The sequence below is a fragment of the Aureobasidium namibiae genome (genome assembly GCF_000721765.1).
Source record: "Aureobasidium namibiae CBS 147.97 unplaced genomic scaffold scaffold_38, whole genome shotgun sequence".
NCBI lineage: Eukaryota > Fungi > Ascomycota > Dothideomycetes > Dothideales > Saccotheciaceae > Aureobasidium > Aureobasidium namibiae.
Window position 1 is genome coordinate 210 of NW_013581171.1, and position 13,850 is coordinate 14,059.

Sequence of the window (13,850 nt, forward strand, 5' to 3'; positions counted from 1 at the left end):
GAAGGGGAGGACTGAGGCTTTGATATAGTAGCTCGAGAGGCTCGCTTAGCAAGCTCTTGCTCATGCTTCTCATGGCTACGTATAATTAGCTCTCGTATACGACGAGAGGGCGTCTCTAGAGTGCCCTCGCCATGTCGAACTGCTTCTCGCCAGTGCTGAGCTACGTGGAAGATCACCTCGTAGTGGCAGCCATGGCTGACAAAGCAAGCAAGGCCATGGCGCGCTTTGATAGGACAGCGTAGAGGGTCCTTGCAGTTCCAGTAGTCTTGAATACTACTGCAAAACAGCGCTCGGTCATCCATATACCGATTAGTAGCGGCTTCTGAGCGCTCTGAGCGGCGATGCCGGTTTTGACTGGATTGCTGAGGCTGAGCCTGAGGCGTTGAGGCTTCATACGCTGGCGGTAGTTCAGCTGCTGGCTCTAAGCCATCAGGAGTCCATATTGACTCAATAGTAACAGAGAGTTCCTTCATGCCGCTCTGGCTATTGAAGCGGACGAGATCCATAGCCTTCTTCCAGCGCTCAGCGCCCTCTTCCTCTCTTAGTAGAGTAACGACTTCAGTCTGACGGACACCGCGAGCACCAGTTGAAGCTATAATAGCTCTAACCTTCCATGTATAGAAGATGGCTATCCGACGACCCTCTAATACAGGGATAGCGGTGTTGTTCAGCTCTTGAAAAACTTCTAACCATGGCTTGTTGCTGCTAGCAAGGGTGGTATCAGCGTCAGATAGCTTCTCGTGGTTCCAGCGAGTGTCGTATAATAGCTTGAACGGTACGATAGCGACGATAGGCGAAGTGGTGGTAGCAGGAGCTGAATTTGATGATACTTTGCGTGCGTGGAGGGTCCCTATAGCCTTCTGAGTGACCTTGCTTACTTTAGTGACTTTATTAGTAGTTGTGGTTGAACGACGGCTTGTTAGCGCTGAGCTGGTAGAAGGCTTCGCGGGTTAAACCTGAGGCGTGAGGGCCTGTATCTTAGTCTTCCTTAAGGTATTTGACATGCGTTTTTTTCCTAACGTGTTTGTTGCGTTGGAAAGAGGCTTCCGAGCGGCGGATGCCTTATTAGAAGGTGGTTGTGGTCGTTGTTTAGTTGGTTGGCGCTTTGCTGTAACCTGGCGCGAGCTGGCTTGAGGGAGCGTCTGTTCGTCTACAAGGCGAGCTGGCGCCTTGCCACGCGTAGATCGAGGTGTTGTAGATGTAGAAGCATCAACAGCCTCCTCTTAAGTGTCTTTGAAGTGTACACGACGTCTTGAGCCTATATAGCTTGGTGGTTAAGCTGGCGAGGGTGGTAGCTCTAAGAGGCTCGATTCGCGAGTTCTGCTCTGCGAGCGCGTGCGCCGAGCGCTAAACCAGCTGCTACTGCTAGCAGCGCATTTGAGGCAGTAGATTGATCCATATCGACGTGTAAACAGAGTGAATTGACCGTAGTAAGTGGTGTATAGTTGGAATAGCGCGAGTCATTAGCTGCTCTGAGCATCGAGTTCGAAGTTGAGGGTGGCAAATTATAATGAATTCTGAAACCGAGAATAGCCGGCGTCCCCGACCCAAACGCGGGGGTGACTCACCTCGAGGCACAACTCACGACCATACCAACATCTTTCCATTGTTATATGCCTGACTTTATTCATCTTACAACTCACCCGTACAGCAATCGCAATGGTCAAATTTTACGACTCTCTGTCTCCGGAGCTTAGCGAGTGGTGTATGGCCCAGCCCCTCTTCTACATTGCCTCCGCACATCGCTATGGTGATCACGTTAATATATCGCCGAAAGGACTTCCTTCGACCACTTTCTCGATTCTAGACCTAAACAAAGTAGCTTATATCGATGCGGCTGACTCTGGCGCTAAGACTATTGCTCATCTATACGAAAACGGTCGGTGTACGATTATGTTTTGTTCGTTCGATAAGGTGCCGAGGATCTTAAGGTTGTTTTGTAAGGGCAGAGTGGTGGAGTTCTAGGATGAAGAGTTTGGAGTGCTAACGAGGAGGATGGGGAAAGAGGTGCCGGTGGGTGCGAGGGCGGTGATTGTGTTGGACATCTTTAAGGTATGCGTGTGTGTCATTTTTTTTTGGATATTGCTGCTTCGTGTATTCTCAGTGCAAGACGATTTTACTTGCGCTCTGATGCTGACGAAACTGTATCTATAAAGATTAACTTCCTGCGGCTAAAGCGTGCCGCTGCTTTCGGAAACACAACAAAGGGGACTCCTGGACCGCGAGACTCTGGGTCATTGGGCTGGCAAAACCGTCTCGGACAACAAGATGGTGGACTATCGCGCCAAGAACAATGCGTATAGTCTGGACGGTCTTCCTGGTTTGAAGGCAGGTAGACGAACAAGAGGTGAATGGCTCTGGGCAGGTGACGCTAGAGAATACTTTACAAGGCTTTGGCATCAGATGGATGCTATGGTGATTGGATTCGTGCTTGCTTTTGTCGTAATTGATCTTTTGCATTTGGCTGGTATAAGGATCAATGGAGTGCTTGCGGATTGGAGATGACCAGGTCGAGGCGTAAAAGATTTTATTTGCATTTCTTGCTCCCTCGAGCGCAACCACAAAGTCGTTCTGAATCTTGTTATGCTCAACATCGCTTTGATTGTTTCTTCAAGGTTCCGATTATGAACCGCTTTCCAGCTATATCAAGGTAGATCAGCCCATTCGTTTCCTTTTCATGCTAGATCAGCCGCTCGCTCCTCTCGTAGCACGTCTGTACTGGTGGTCGTCATCACGCTGTGGGAAGCAGGTTGTCTCAGATAGATGTTTGTAGTAGAGTCGCTCTGACAGCAAGGTCTGAGATCTCCGAGGTAGCATGCTTTTCAGATGTCTCATGTGCACGAAAGGCATTAGCGGGTGGAAGCAGTTGAATTTCATCTAAGTTTACAATGGAGCGGCTGACATATCTTGCAAGATGTCATTAGCGTTCATATCAAAGTTGAAAGTGTCGAAACCGAACTGCAATATTGTGTCAGCAGATGTTGAACGCAATGCAATGCTGAGTCATTCGAACACTTACGTCGAAGATATCGCCGTCCAACCATGCTATATATGGCTGGATGTCATTGAATTGAGTCGAGGTATCGAAGTCAGCGTTTGACTCCTAGTGTAAGGCTCGATTAGCTTCCACTGTGGACATCGACTCGAAACCCCATCCATGATATTTTGGGCCGTGCAACTCACCCTGGAAGCATCACTCAGCGAGGACTGAGGAGTCGATTGTTGCAAGGACTGATACATGGAATGGCGTTTGTATAATTCGAGGAAAGTCGATGCACAAGAGTATTTGGCGGTTGGCCGATCCCACATCCCCAGGTGAACTTTGAGTAACGAAATAGCAGCACTGATTGTGATGAAACACCAAGGCTTACTCTTGCGGCAGCGCAAGGATCTCTCAGCTGCTATATTCAGACTGCGTTCCATGAGCTCAATGATGGAGTTGGCGGAACTCATGATGATACTGGTGGACCCTGGAATGCTTTAGTACGCTATATGTTGTGTAATCACAGGGACAACTTACGAGGGCTTTGTAATAGCATGATCCGCGTAAGGGTCAATGAACCCAGTAACAAGTCTTCACGCAAGCGAGTTAAGGGCTGGAGACCTAGATCACTGATTTGACAGTTGATCAAAAGCATCTCTCGGGACATTTGGTGACAGATGTTCTCCGAAAGCCAGAACGCTGAGCCGTCCTTTTGCAGGTATGGTCGGTGAATAGCAAGGACACACTCCATGAGTTGGAACTTTAGAAACCCATTGACGGTTGAGGAAAGACCTTTACGAGAGGCTAGATCCCAGATCGGGAGCTTAGCAATCTCGTCTGTCAGCTGGTGTGTGTACCGAAGAACGTCATCATAAGTCATGGGGTTAGCGATGGCGGGACTAGATAAGCGTCGAGAGATCTCCAAACGTAGTGACCAGCTACGTGCGCTTATGCTCTGGTATGAACTTTGAGTATAGTGATTCGCTGATCTGGAACCAGGAATTTGCGTGCAGAACTCATCGAATTCTTCATCCTCGATGTTCGCAGGAACTTCAGTATTATGATCGATGTTATGAAGAAGAGTTGGCAAACCGAACTCGTATGAGTTCTGAAGCTCAAGCTCACGTATAACATGCCAGATACGACGCCTCATCTCGCCCTGAAAGACATCTTCGGTGCGGCGCATCGAGTCAGCATAGGGTAGCTCGTCCAGGATGGCTCTTTGCAGAAGGTTGCTTGACTCTGTCCAGAATAACTTCTTGTGGATCATGTTCATTCGTTTAGCTAGATAGCTGAGACACAAAACTTGATAATGGATAAGTTTATATCGTTTTGGACTCTGTTGTCGCAGCCACTCATCGACTGATACGTCCCAGTGTGAAGCTATATCTTGATAACGCTCACCGATAGGCGGGCCGCTAGCAGAAACAGCCATCATGGACAGAATCAGAGAAGCAACAGCTGGTGAGCGCAACTGATCCGAAAGCCAGAAGTCATGATACTGTCTCTTGAACGTAGGCACATGAACTATACGATGAAGATGCTCATAGTTGTCGAGATAGTAGGACACCAGTAGATCGGCATCATCTCTTGGAGGAAGCAACGCATCGAGGGTCAAGTTCTCGTCCTTGGAAATGAGCGTTTTCTGTTTCTTGAGTCTCAGGCCGGTTGGACGAAGCCATTCTTCTGTGACTTCAGTAATGAAAGGAACGATTTGTGTAATCTATAGCACGAGAGTGAGTGATTTGCATCGACACAATTTTCAAAGTTGGCTTCTACCTCTGTGAAGAATTTGAATAGAGAGTGCTTAGCATAATAACCGTGCGGTGCGCGATCCTTTGGATGATAGAATTCGGATGCTTCCTTTTGGTGATCAGTCTGTTGAAGGTTGACAGTACTGTCCAACCTTGCTGATGGTATAATTGGTGGGGTATCAAGCTTGGCCTGGGTTATCCTTTCCGCATTGACATGATTCAGGTCAGGTTGGCCCTGGAAGACAAGACTTCTTAGACTAGTCACCTCAGTCCGCAAGCGCCGTAGCTCTTCTGTGTCGTCTTGTCTCAGGTGCCTTTTATGGTGCTGTGGTCGCTGACCTGTCGCAGGCGGTCGACCGGTGGGCGTGTCGTAAGTACACAGATCTCGACGACCCGCCCGCGAGCACCGCTGACAAGGCCAGTCCCGGTCGCAGGAGAGCTGATAAGATCAATCTGATTGAGTCAAACAAGAGAAAGTCCAAGGATACTGCGTACCTTTTTCGACCTGCATTCACCACAGCTCAAGGGCAAGCGACGTCTGCGAGTCCGCTTCCCGGGAGATTCGGTCGTGGCACCAACATCTTGTTCGGCGCCGCTCATTGTTGACATTACGCGCAAATTTTCAATCGCAAGTAACAGAGCTCAGAGCTTGTCGCACATTGGAAGAGACACAAGATTGATCGCCACCGGAGAAAAAGCTATAAGCCGTCGGTGTTATCTTCAAATGCTTAAGTCCGACCGCAGACCCGAACATGTCCGATCAACTTCGAACATATCCGACTCGTATATATTCGGTCAAAACCTCGACTGGTCGGAGATGATAGCTATTCACGTGAGGTTGACAGAGACCGCACTGATTTTTCTAGACGGGTTTGAAATATAAACCTAGTCCAGTTCGCTGCTGCCCGCATCGACACATACTACCACAATTCACCTGGTATCAACATCATGACCTCTTCTACGGACTCTCGAAAGAGCCAAACGAGCTTGCCTATCGTCCACAATGTCGAGAGCGACAAGAAGGAGCTAAAGGCAGCCGACCTAGCATCTGAGACTCCCGCGCCTTCATATGCAGAAGGTGGCACCCGAGCTTGGCTGGTAGTCCTTGGATGCTGGTGTGTAGCATTCGCCTCTTTTGGCATAGTCAACACGTTCGGGTATGGCCTCTTACATGATCATGATATACACTCGATACCTGACCCAATGCAGCATCTACGAGACCTACTATTTGCGGACCTATCTTCGCGACTATTCTCCCTCTACTGTTGCTTGGATAGGCTCTCTTCAAGCCTGGGTCCAGCTCTCAGCCACTCTAATCTCAGGTCCCATCAGCGACCGCTACGGTCCACTAGTAAGTTTTTTGTCATCTCAACATCGAATATACTTGCTGATCATCCTAAATAGGTAATCGTCTTGCCATTCTCGCTGTCTTTGGTCATTGGCATGATGCTCACCAGTCTTTGTACCAAATTCTATCAGTTCTTCCTGTGTCAAGGTGTTCTGCTCGGCGTTTCTTCAGGCCTCATCTATGCTCCGGCTCTTTCTGTCGTCGGTCACTTCTTTTTCGAGAAGCGCGCTATGGCGATGTCGATTGCTTCTAGCGGATCTCCACTTGGCGGCATCATATACCCTATCATCTTGAACAATCTGATTCCAAAGATTGGATTCGGATGGGCTCAACGTGTGTGTGGGTTTCTAAGCCTGTTTCTGCTGTGTATAGCCGCCTTGACACTTCGTCCCCTGGACATCAAGAGAAAGGGTTCCTTCATACTGCTCGAGGCCTTCAAGAAGCCAGCATACTCGCTCCAAACCGTCGCTCTTTTCCTCGTCCTTCTGGGATTCTTTTCCCCTTACTTTTACCTCGCTGATTATGGCTTGGCTCATGGAGTGTCGCCTCATCTTACCAACTACCTGTTTGCATTCCTCAACGCTGGGTCTCTGGTGGGTCGTGTGGGAGGCGGCTTTGTAGCTTTGAACCTAGGCATGTTTAATGCCACGGTCTTTGCTTGTTTTGCTGCTGCGCTGCTTATGTTCTGTTGGCTGGCCATTACCTCCACTGGAGGGTTAATCGTCTTTGCTCTGTTGTTCGGAGCCACAAGCGGCATGATCATCGCATTGATTTTTCCCGTCATCGCACACATGGCAGATCATCCCAGTCAAGTTGGTGCCTGCTTCACAACCACAGTGATGTTTCTGCTAACATATCTTGCAGATGGGAACCTATCTCGGTCAGGCGACTTTTGTCTTTGGCTTTGCTGCTTTGGGGGGCGCGCCCATCGTTGGTGCGCTGTTTAGCGCTTATCCTGGGTACGAGCAGGGTATCATCTTTAGCGCGTCTGTCATGATGGCTGGCGCTGTTCTCATTACAGGTGCTAGGTACCTGTATGCTCCTGACAAATTGCTTGTTTGATATGCAAGATGTGGTTGATGTATGTAACCGCCAGTAGGGTTATGCCTTTGGTGGATAAAGCCATCATCGGGATCCCAGGACGCAAAATTACTCTGGCATGTTTACAATGAATGTCAGATTGTAATAATGTAGATGATCTGACATTGATGTTGGACACGTCAGCGACAGTCAAAACTTCATAGGCAGACCCCAAAAACAAGATAGAAGTCCAAACATCCAATGGGCAACCAGCGCATTATCCTGTCTCCATCGCCACCCGCGAAAAGCGAAAACTTCCTCATCTAGCAAAAGAATGAACCATACATGGGGGCGACAGTCGAAAGACCAATAGAGGAATCTCCTCAACAAACACTCTTGCCGCATCCGTCAGCTCTATTACTGACACAGATGAACAAAACACCGCCGTCGCTCATGGTGGTCTTGAACTCGGCACTACCGTCACTTTGGACACATTCAGTGGAGGACTAGGTGATGGAGTTGGCCTCGCCACTACGGAGCCTAGAGCCGGTATACCAAGCCCAGGAAACGCACAGGTTGTTCTTGTCGCGGGACAGACAAACAGATCTGGGTCTGCTGTTGTCTCGGCCCTTGGAGAAGGCTTCTGTGAGCAGACCAGAGAGGTAACCGCCAAATGCTGCTGAACCGGTTGCAGAGACGAAGCTGCCAAGAGCATGGCCGATGTTGCAACCGAGGGTCTGGATGTTAGAGAGACGTTGACAATCATACCAATCGCGTTTTCGGATGTTTGCGGAGATGTCGCTGTCCTCATCATCAGCGTATACGGCCATCTGACTAGCGAAAGCGACAACTTCATCGAGCGAGTCATCGACGGTATAGAGATCGAAGTTATAGCCTGTGCCGTTGTGATAATGCTCGCCCTTGTAGAAGATGTCCATGCTGGGATCGACGTGCCGAGCCATAAGCTCTGACACATCACCAGCTGGAGAAGCATGGGCCCCAAGGTATCGATTCAGAGCAGTGGCCAGAAAGCCAACGAGGAGAAAGGTGAGGAGAGTCTTGAGGCTCTTCATACCAAATATCGGCGCAGGGTTGCAAGTTTCACAGAGTCTGCAACACCCAGTGTGAGAGACGCATGAGGAGTATAAGGTTGGCTTGAGTTCAGACATCGGAGCAGAAGGGTTACGCGTAGACATTGTTGGGTTTGTTGCAAGGTGACAGGGGCGGACTATCTGTATTTAGTCTTAAATGGTGCCAATCCTCACAGCGAAGTGAACAACGAGGTATTCATCGCAGCTCTTCTCTGTGTCTTGAAGAGCCGAGGACGGCGGTGTTAGCGTTTTTTCAAGCTTGGTAAGGATGCAAGTTTGACATATTGTGTGCATCAGGCGTCTGATCTGAAGGATACCAGAGATGATCAGAGAGGAAGATCCTACAATACGAGACACGAACTAAATCGGCATTCCTATCATAGCTTTCCTTGATGAGCCATTGGTTCTGTCTTTGAATTGAACGGAAGAGCGACACCCGGAAAGTCGTTATGTGGTCAAGCAAAAGTCGTTTCAAGCGTCATTTTCGAGGTCGGAGACAGCCAGGTTATTAAGCAGCTTGCTGCGCTTCTGTTCTGTACAACAATTGCCTCAGATTTCAGTTTTACGTACAAAAGAGTCCAATCGCGTAGCACGAGATGCGTTAATTAGTTGGATTCGACGCACGGATTCCAACTTTCGACTTTTACGCCAACATCTCCGACTACAGGTCTGCTCTATAGTTCTCGAGCCTAAAAAGAAGACTTTAAGCGGACGAGGCCTACGAAAAGCGAGCAAGCAAGGCACGAGCAAGTGAGTCTAAGAGGGACGAAGGAGCGAGACGTCTTTAGAAGGCGAGCCGGTATCTGCTAACAAATACTACTTGCGTGTGCGCGTATCGGATTAGCGTAAGTTGCGACTCCATTTGGCGATCGCATCGCTGAACAACGTATTCTTATCAATCGGGTCGGACTTTCCACCTGCTTCTGTCGCATTGACTTCTTGTGCTTCTCAGTCGAGACGCGAGACTCTCGACTGACGTTGATATCATTGCAGAGCCAGCATCATCAATCCAAGCGACGCTGTACGACGCAGACCAGCGATAAAGCTTCGAGACTCGTGTTCGCGGACCCCTAGGAACTAGTCCATACGGTGTCTGAGCTTGTCTGAAAACTTGATTGTTCAAAAAGCCATATGTCCTGCTTATTCCCGCCTTGGGGCGACGATCTTGATGCGCGTATGGTTACACGGTTTGTGAATGACTCTGACAACCCTCGTAAACGATGGACTTATGAGCATCAAGTACCACGATTCCTCGTTTCCTCGCTACGACCGTCTATCATGGGTAGACTCATCGAGCCGACCTGGAGTGTCAACGATTGCGAGGTGTTTTAAGAGCAAACACGAGGCGAGGAGAAAGGGTATGAAAAGAGTCCCGAGACTGTGCCAATCAGTTCATCCGCTTTGGGCTTAGTTTTCCTCCCCACGCCGCGGCTATCCGCACACCTCACTGCTGAGGCATCACAACGTGCTGTTCGTTGCTCGCACCAACCATTCCGGCCTCAGGTTCGGTTGTTGCTTGCCGAAGCGACCCGAATGTCTGCAGTGATGGTGGGCCTGCAAGCTAACCAACAAAACAGCTAGGAGCCACAAGAAAGGCCTATCGTTCTGCTGAAACCAGAACTGAGGTTGGCCTCGTTTCAGGTGATGGTCTCGAGAAGCTTATGGTACGGAATGAATACGTTTTTCTATCTATAATGTTCAATCTACACCCTCGATCTATAATTCCTCATCCGATATTTCGCACATCTGACTTTAGAAGATGCATCATGGGGTAATCAACCATAGAATCCAGGAAGCGTATAGTTGGCTGGGGTTGTGTCATGGACCTGTATGTGGCCAGCTCTATCGTAGACGCCCTCGGCAATCTTGACACCATTCAGAATGGTATAAAGCATGTGACTGCCCGAGACAAGTTCGAACTTATGCGACTTGTGCTTTTTGCCGTCTGTGGTGATAGAAGTTAGCAAGAGACCAAGAGCATATAATTACAGAGACACCAACCTTTCGACACGTATCGGGCATCACGGAACTGCCACGGGGTGTACTTGGCATCAAGGTGTCCTTGTGGGCCTAGTATGTTTAGGTACAAGCGGGACTCGGTGATCCATTCCACATCTCGGAAAGTGAGTTCAGAGGTCTGGTTAATGTATGTCGTCGAGTATCTTTTGCCAGTTCTTTTGTTGTGAAGGTATGTTGTGCCAGAAGTCTTGTTGTGTGCAACAACACGCGCAGAGATAACGTCTCCTGCCTGAATGTCGGTATCGTTATAGAAGTCCTGAAGAGCAGGGAAATATTCTGTCCAGATTTTGTAGCTTGTAGAAGTGCCTTTCTGTGCGAAACAAGATACGCCTGCAGATGTCAGGATATTGACGTAGAGTGTTTAAGGTTGTAGTGGAATATGCTCACCAGTCTGGATCAAGCCTCCGACCTTTGAGTACCCGCCCATACCGACCCAACCGTCTGATTCATATGTGGAATACGGGCTGTATGGCTGGCCTACACTGCATGTAGGAACGGTGATATCAGCGCTGATTTCCCTTAGGTCTTCGCCAAAGCGCACGCCACCCTGGAAATGATATCAGTATTCCATTGTTCAATTTTTGGGCGATATGATTACGGCATAGATAGTCCCATTGATCCTCTGGGAGCCAGATCTTGTGATAGAATCTGCTGAAGCTGTGGGTGAAGCTGCTGGTGCAGCATTGACACTCAATGCTGCGATGAATCCTGCGGCTATATGCCTGAGGATCATTGTGGAGATGAGATCTTGTGAGGATTGATCTGTTGGCGAAAAAACCGGTGTTGTCAAAGTGATGGAAGGACTACCGCGATGGCTTTGTAGACAACTACTTAGGCACGCAAGTGCTATTTATATATTTTGTCAACGATGTCGCATATTTCGACATATGACGATGCCAAAGCACATAACGTTTTGTGTAACTCAGAGCTCCGCACGGACAAGCTTCCGGTTAACCTTAATCGAACGTCATTGTGCGAACTCATAAGTAGGGATGGCGTCAATACGAACAGTTCCAGAACTCCTAATCAGAGATAGCGTCAACACGAACAGTTATCAGATTCCCAGTCAGTCACGTCGGAGTGGCGGACGCGGATTTCTTAGCAAACGTTTGACGCTTGTCGATGGCAGCATGCAAAGTATGGAGCCGGAAAGCGACCACGAGACAAGAAGCAAGGAATCATCTTATTGAGACACATGATCCCTATGTGCGACTTCATCAATGCCCATATCGATGATTTGACATCGCGTTGTACTTTGTGTTCACTAAGGGTCACGGCCATAGAGGACTCAGTGAGATATTTGTAAGTAGGCTTTGACAGCCGAGACACGCCAACGCCATACAGAGTCTGGATACGAGGTGACGTCCAACTTCAATTCTGATGCGATAGCTTGACATCACACTGGAACTTTGTATTGTCCGTTCTGATCACGAATTACGCGTCCTTCATCAAAATACCAGAAGCTCGACTCTCCAAGTTTTTAGATAAAGTAGTCGTTGTCGAACGCTTGTCCCATTGCGTCGGTATACAATCATGCATATCTTTTTCTGCCTCACAGTCGCCGCATCAGCGGTGTCTCTCGCATCTTGTCGGTCCATCTCTGACAATGTCGTTCTTCACGAGCAAGTGACTCAAGCTATCGTTCAACGCGAGACAAAGCTGGGACGTCTCTCAACGGACACCATTTTACCAGTCAGAGTCGCCCTGAGACAAAACAAACTCGAGGCAGGCGAAGAACAACTGCTCAAGATATCTGATCCGGACTCGCCACAATACGGACAGCATTGGACACAAGAGCAGACTATCGACTTCTTTAAGCCTGCAAACGCCACTGTCAAGGCTGTGACCGAATGGTTGGTGGCTTCAGGAGTCAACAAGACTAGAATCACGCATACCGACAACAAGCAGTGGCTGGCGTTTGACGCCACGGTCAGCGACATGGAAAGCCTGCTTCACACCAAGTACTACAAGTATAAGCAGTCTTCTCAAAAATACGCAGCTGGTTGCGATGAGTATTACCTACCCAAGGACTTGCAAGCACATGTCGACTTCATCAAACCTGCCATCATGCGCAGCTCGCTAGCGGCTCCTGGGAACATGATCCAAAAAAGAGACTCCGCAGCCAGGAACGTTGTTCACGCCGCTGGCACCAAACGCGACTCGAACTCGATCGACCTGTCAGACTGCTACAACATTGTGTCTCCTGCTTGTGTCAGAGCCTTGTATGGTTTGCCATTTCCAAACACAACGCAGACGGCCGATAATGCTACGTCTATGGGTATCTTCGAGACTGGCCAGACATACTCCCAGGAGGATCTCGATGAGTTCTTCCAATCATATGCCCCTTACATCCCCAACGGGACTTCACCTGTCCCAGAATCTGTCGATGGTGGCGAAGGACCAGTTTCGTAGGCCAACGCTGGTGGCGAGGCTGATCTCGACTTCCAAGTAGCGTACCCCATTGTCTATCCACAGAAGCTTATCATGTATTCGGTCAACGATGCGTACTATACTGGACCATCGAGCAACACCACTGGCTTCCTCGACACCTTTCTCGACGCAATCGATGGAAGCTTTTGTGCCTACAGCGCGTACGGTCAGACGGGAGACAGCTCAATCGACCCCTCGTACCCTGATCCGCATTCTGGAGGCTACCGAGGACAGTTGATGTGCGGCACTTATCAGCCTCCTAATGTCATCTCCTTGTCCTACACAGATACAGGAGTGGGTTTGCCAATCAACTACCAGAAGCGTCAATGCAATGAGTACCTCAAGCTCGGACTCCAGGGAGTATCCATGTTCTTTGATTCGGGCGACTTTGGTGTGTCTGGTGTACCCTCGGATATCGATGGTGTCGGTCTGGATGGTTGCCTCGGTCCGAATCACACGGTCTTCAATCCTCAATTCCCAAACGGCTGTCCATGGGTTACTGTGGTGGGAGGAACCGAGATCGGGTACATGAACAGTGTCTACGAGCCCGAACTCGCAGTCAGCAGCGGCGAGCCGTCTCTCTATGGTCCTTTCTTTTGGTCCGGCGGCGGCTTCTCCAACGTGTTTCCGGCCCCCGGTTATCAGAAACATGCCATCAAGACCTACTTCAAGAGGAAAGATCCCGGCTACCCATACTACGAGAATGGAATCGCAGGATTTCACGGAGACACCGTCGGTGACGATGGAGTTGACTATAACAAGACAGATGGACTGTACAATCGCAACGGCCGTACTTATCCCGATGTTTCCGCGGTGGGATCTGATCTTGCCCAGGTCCAGAATGGTTACAACATCACCGGGAGTGGTACAAGTGCTTCAGCCCCGTTGTTCGCTGCGGTAATCTCTAGGATCAACGCAGAGCGTGTCCGTGCTAGCAAGAGTCCGCTTGGCCACATCAATCCGGCAATCTACAAGCACCCGGATATGCTTAACGATATTGTATCGGGCTGGGATCCTGGTAAGTCTCACGTTAACAAATGTGTCGATGATCGGTATATGACTAAAATGGTCTTCTAGCTTGCGGTTCGAATGGGTTCAACTGCACAGTGGGCTGGGATCCTGTGACCGGGTATGGAACGCCAAACTACCCCAAGATGCTTGACTTCTTTATGAAGTTACCAGCTGGTCGTAATCACTCGAATTAA

At 49.2% G+C, this 13,850-nt stretch overlaps 6 protein-coding genes across 6 annotated transcripts; 3 read left to right on the forward strand and 3 right to left on the reverse strand.

Annotated features, from left to right (window-relative positions):
- Nucleotides 1-1,659: 1,659 nt before the first annotated feature.
- M436DRAFT_77124 (pyridoxamine phosphate oxidase family protein) lies at nt 1,660-2,505 on the forward strand (the record flags this gene model as incomplete). Its single annotated transcript, XM_013566835.1, has 3 exons — nt 1,660-1,958; nt 1,992-2,060; nt 2,178-2,505. The coding sequence occupies 3 exons, from the start codon at nt 1,660-1,662 to the stop codon at nt 2,503-2,505; spliced, it is 696 nt and encodes a 231-aa protein (XP_013422289.1).
- Nucleotides 2,506-3,252: 747 nt separating this feature from the next.
- M436DRAFT_32393 (uncharacterized protein) lies at nt 3,253-5,286 on the reverse strand (the record flags this gene model as incomplete). The annotated part of the gene is made up of 4 exons (XM_013566828.1): nt 3,253-3,470; nt 3,521-4,706; nt 4,763-5,176; nt 5,233-5,286. Coding segments are annotated over 4 exons (1,872 nt in total), but the record flags the coding sequence as incomplete, so codon positions are not given.
- A 399-nt stretch (nt 5,287-5,685) lies between these two features.
- M436DRAFT_77126 (MFS general substrate transporter) lies at nt 5,686-7,147 on the forward strand (the record flags this gene model as incomplete). Its single annotated transcript, XM_013566836.1, has 4 exons — nt 5,686-5,894; nt 5,947-6,088; nt 6,142-6,897; nt 6,950-7,147. 4 exons carry the CDS (start codon nt 5,686-5,688, stop codon nt 7,145-7,147), a joined length of 1,305 nt encoding a protein of 434 aa, XP_013422290.1.
- A 464-nt stretch (nt 7,148-7,611) lies between these two features.
- Nucleotides 7,612-8,301, reverse strand: M436DRAFT_86666 (uncharacterized protein; the record flags this gene model as incomplete). The annotated part of the gene is made up of 1 exon (XM_013566837.1): nt 7,612-8,301. One exon carries the CDS (start codon nt 8,299-8,301, stop codon nt 7,612-7,614), a length of 690 nt encoding a protein of 229 aa, XP_013422291.1.
- A 1,855-nt stretch (nt 8,302-10,156) lies between these two features.
- On the reverse strand, nt 10,157-10,771 carry M436DRAFT_59122 (concanavalin A-like lectin/glucanase; the record flags this gene model as incomplete). The annotated part of the gene is made up of 2 exons (XM_013566833.1): nt 10,157-10,545; nt 10,603-10,771. Coding segments are annotated over 2 exons (558 nt in total), but the record flags the coding sequence as incomplete, so codon positions are not given.
- Nucleotides 10,772-11,748: 977 nt separating this feature from the next.
- Nucleotides 11,749-13,850, forward strand: M436DRAFT_86668 (subtilisin-like protein; the record flags this gene model as incomplete). Its single annotated transcript, XM_013566838.1, has 3 exons — nt 11,749-12,604; nt 12,668-13,663; nt 13,723-13,850. 3 exons carry the CDS (start codon nt 11,749-11,751, stop codon nt 13,848-13,850), a joined length of 1,980 nt encoding a protein of 659 aa, XP_013422292.1.